This window comes from Nuphar pumila, chromosome 12 (genome assembly GCF_984573655.1).
Source record: "Nuphar pumila chromosome 12, dmNupPumi1.hap1.1, whole genome shotgun sequence".
Taxonomy (NCBI): domain Eukaryota; kingdom Viridiplantae; phylum Streptophyta; class Magnoliopsida; order Nymphaeales; family Nymphaeaceae; genus Nuphar; species Nuphar pumila.
Window position 1 is genome coordinate 59,552,969 of NC_143260.1, and position 4,086 is coordinate 59,557,054.

Below are 4,086 nucleotides of genomic sequence, written 5' to 3' on the forward strand. Positions count from 1 at the left end.
AGGATCGTCTGTTGGATGTGCACAGAAGTAGAGAGAGAAGGGATAAAGAGTGAGAGGGTTGATGTTCATGGCCTTCTCGAGGGAGAATTTTTTGTCTCCCTTGATTTCTTCTCTAGAGAGAGAAAGAGTTTTACAGTGTCCCATCTCACCTTTGGTGTCGTGCCTTCTTACATATTATTCTTACTAAAACCTATATAAAACTTACATGTCCCCCACTCCCCAGTCCCTTCACCTCTTGTCCTCATAAAACACTCTTTGACAAAATGGTAATCAAATAGATCCGACTTCCGTTTTTTTATTTCTTTCCTTTTCATTTACAAATGGGGATGTCAGTGTCAACCGTTTCTGTTAAAACTTTATTTACTCTGCTTTTCAGTGTCGCAACTCTCTCTCTCTCTCTCTGCTTAGTGGATGATTATGGCCAGGAAATAGCCAAAGTGGGGGACGGGGAGAATGTCAGGAAAGGTGAAGTAGAAATCACTCCACGCTAGTGAAATGCCTACCAGGAAGGAATTGACAAGAAAAGGAAAAGACACCAAACATCAACCTCCCCTCCAATTACTCCAGCATTAGTCCAGCCAAAAAGCTAACCACCAAATGCAATCATGAAGTTGCCTTTCCACATGTATTTGGTCCCTTCCTTGAGCAGCTATTTCCGAGCTTCCTCCCCTTTCATGTAGTTGCTCAGGGCCAACAGGATTTAAGATGCCATCGATGGGAAATCGGATCTACATTTGCTTTGTGATCCTAGAAATGCTATTGTGTCCAGCATTTTCTGCTCCAAATCAGCATGAATCAGCAGTTGGTGACCCTGGAATGAGAAGAGATGGGCTCAGAGTTGCCTTTGAAGCGTGGAACTTCTGCAATGAAGTGGGAAAGGAGGCCCCAATGATGGGCAGCCCTAGATCTGCTGATTGCTTTGATATCTCAAGTAAGGCCACTAAAAAATAACAGCAATGAAGAAAAAACCATCGTCTTTTGCTTTGTGGTATTGTATTTTTTTATGATTGATGATGGCATTGTTCACAATCTAACTCGTTTGCTTTTCTTTGTTTTTTATTCCTTTTTTGGTTCGGAGGTCAATCTGTGGTTCATAAGGTTACAGAAGAAGAGAACAAGCTTGGAGTGGGAGTCCCATTTCCTGGGGTGAGTCCCAGAGTTCTCAATGATGCAGATTTGTATGCAGTGGAGAAAGAGCTGTTTTTGGGCTCAAAATGTCAAGTTGAAGATGCCCCCCACACATGGCATTTTTGGATGGTAATGCTCAAGAACGGCAATTTTGATACAAGGTCTGGGCTCTGTCCTGAGAATGGGAAAAGAGTTGCACCTTTCAAACAACCGGGAAGGTTCCCTTGCTTCGGTGAAGGCTGCATGAACCAACCACTTTTCTATCATGACAAAACTCACTTTGTTCATGGCATGAACTTGAGGGGGGGGTTCAATGGCAGCTATGAATTGGATGCAGATTTGAGGAGTGGGCTTGGCAGCAATTCATTTTATGAGGTGGTTTGGGAGAAAAAGGCAGGAGTTGGGAGTTGGGTATTCAGTCATAAGCTGAAGACATCAAAGAAGTATCCATGGTTGATGCTGTACCTCAGAGCTGATGCTACCAGAGGGTTTTCTGGGGGTTACCATTATCGAACCAGAGGAATGCTCAAAACTGTAAGTGGTGGAGTTCTCTTTTCTCTTCTTTTTGTTTTCTTTTGGTAGGATATGAAAATACAGGTTTCCTCTTAGACATGAAACTTTCTAGACCTAACCTGTTGAAAAAGGATAATCTTTTTGTTTTTTATATAATGACGACAAAAGTCTCTTTCTCACCTTTATTATTATTATTATTATTTACCTCACCGGTGAATGAGATAAAGGGATCTCTGTGCTGATTGTTTGGGGAAAAACAAAAAAGAGAAGATTTAATAGACAAAACGATTTGTGATTCATCTGGGCATTTTGATGAAGTTGGCTTTTCTTTCTGTAGCATAGACTTCCGTGTTTATGATGCTGTGTGATTGAGCAATGTAAATTGGCGAGTGTTCTCTTTTCTGTGCTAGTATTCAATATAATTTCCTTTATTTTCAAATAATTAACTGTTACTGCTAAGAAGGAGATCCTATATTGGATGTTTGGTGGACAGACACATTAACACACGCACACACTCGACCAAACGAGGATTACCAGTTCACCAGATCCACACCTAATTAGCCCGATAGAAGAGGGGAATAGAAATAGAAAAGCTGGCACTTTCGTACACGCATGCATATGCCTGCCCTGGTCTTGCTCATGTTGTTACAACTGATTTAAAGGTTGAATTGTTTTCCAACTTGTCCAAAATAATCGGAGTGAATCAAATTGAATAATGAAAAATTGCCAAGGGGTCTTGACTCTTGAGAACGTTGTATCCCCCTGTTATCAGTCTAAAAAGAGAAATAAAACCTTCAAGCTAAAAGCAATTGAGTTTTTTTTAGATAGTTTGAATTCCAACTTAAATCAATATGATAAAGAATCAGGCCCGATTTAGACCATTCCCTTCGACTTGCTCAACAACCAGTTGACTTTTGTAGATGCTGTTTTGATTCCCTAATTGACTTGCTTATGTGGTTGATCATATTGGCTTGTTTTGAGTAGATTTTAAGAACATTGGTCTCGCTCTTTCAAGTATTCAACGTTTAAATTTACTTGTTATCTTTGTAAGAAGCTGGATGTGGTTAATATGCTGTGGATGTACAGCTGCTATTCATCTGACAACATCATTTTCTGCTACTGTCTCAGCTACCAGAATCACCCCATTTCAAAGTTAGTCTTACACTGAATGTGAAGCAAGGAGGTGGGCCCAAAAGCCAGTTTTATCTGCTAGACATAGGGAGTTGCTGGAAGAACAATGGATCTCCCTGTGATGGAGATGTCCTAACTGATGTTACCAGATACAGTGAGATGATCATTAACCCACAAACACCAGCATGGTGCAGCCCTAAGAATCTGAAAGCCTGCCCACCATTTCACATTACCCGCAACGACACCAAGATCCACAGGACTGATGCTGCCAACTTCCCATACTCTGCTTATCACTACTACTGTTCTCCTGGAAATGCGAAGTATCTGGAGAAGCCTTTCAGTGCCTGTGATCCTTACAGTAATCCTCAGGCACAGGAATTGGTTCAGATTTTACCACACCCAGTATGGGCAGAGTATGGCTATCCCTCAAAGCCAGGGCAGGGCTGGATTGGGGACCCCAGGACATGGGAATTAGATGTTGGTGGACTCTCTAGCAGACTTTATTTTTATCAGGTGAGATCTTCAATAACTTTTTTCTGCTTCTGATGCCAATAAGTTTATCGTCAACCTCAAGTGACCACCTGTGCTGTTTGAGCATGCATTCATACTCCAATTCCCAAAAGCAATGCACAGAATTCTTATAGTAACCTTTAAACTTTTCAGGATCCACATACACCGCCAGCAAGAAGAATCTGGACGTCCATGGATGTGGGAACAGAAATATTCATCAGTGGCAATGATGAGATGGCTGAGTGGACTCTCAGTGATTTTGACGTTCTTCTACAACAGTCACACACTAAATCAAAATTGGCATATTTATAGCTATGCCTAAGCAGTTCCACTTTGGCCTTTCTGGCCTTTCATGCCTATTTGTTTGATTAATAAAATGCTTCATTTAGCTCCCATATCTTATTTTTTAAATCCAAGAGTGGTGTTATGGTATGCTTCTGTAGATAATCTTATTTAATCATTATCTTGTATCAGTTCAGTTAAGTCAGTCAATAAATTTGTACATTACTAGGACTGCTTGGCAGAGTGGTTCTTTTTATACTTCTCCATTGTCCCTGTCATATTTTTCTTATTTGTTTTTGAGGAACACTTTGTTTCATTTTTGCTATCATTTTCTTGTCTTAAATATGTTAAAGATAACACGAGTTTCTTCCTCAATTATTCCTGTTAATGTGCTTACATTTTATTGTTTATTTAGTGAGAATATTATAGCCTTTTTATTTCATATTTCTATTGCATTATCTAAAAATTTTCCTGTTCACAGTTTATAACTTATACAAAGTTACGCTGTTGTACAACTGCACA

At 39.9% G+C, this 4,086-nt stretch overlaps 1 protein-coding gene across 1 annotated transcript; it reads left to right on the forward strand.

The window, feature by feature from the left end:
* Positions 1-400: 400 nt before the first annotated feature.
* Positions 401-3,824, forward strand: LOC149820954 (uncharacterized). Its single transcript, XM_089982101.1, has 4 exons — positions 401-931; positions 1,079-1,662; positions 2,770-3,285; positions 3,436-3,824. The coding sequence occupies exons 1-4, from the start codon at positions 706-708 to the stop codon at positions 3,592-3,594; spliced, it is 1,485 nt and encodes a 494-aa protein (XP_089838227.1). The 5' UTR covers positions 401-705; the 3' UTR covers positions 3,595-3,824.
* The last annotated feature ends 262 nt before the right edge of the window (positions 3,825-4,086 follow it).

Coding starts and splice junctions, on each gene's coding strand:
- LOC149820954 (XM_089982101.1), top strand. CDS start 706: ATGCCATCGATGGGAAATCGGATCTACATTTGCTTTGTGATCCTAGAA. Junction 932..1,078: donor TGATTGCTTTGATATCTCAA/GTAAGGCCACTA, acceptor TTTGGTTCGGAG/GTCAATCTGTGGTTCATAAG. Junction 3,286..3,435: donor GCAGACTTTATTTTTATCAG/GTGAGATCTTCA, acceptor TAAACTTTTCAG/GATCCACATACACCGCCAGC.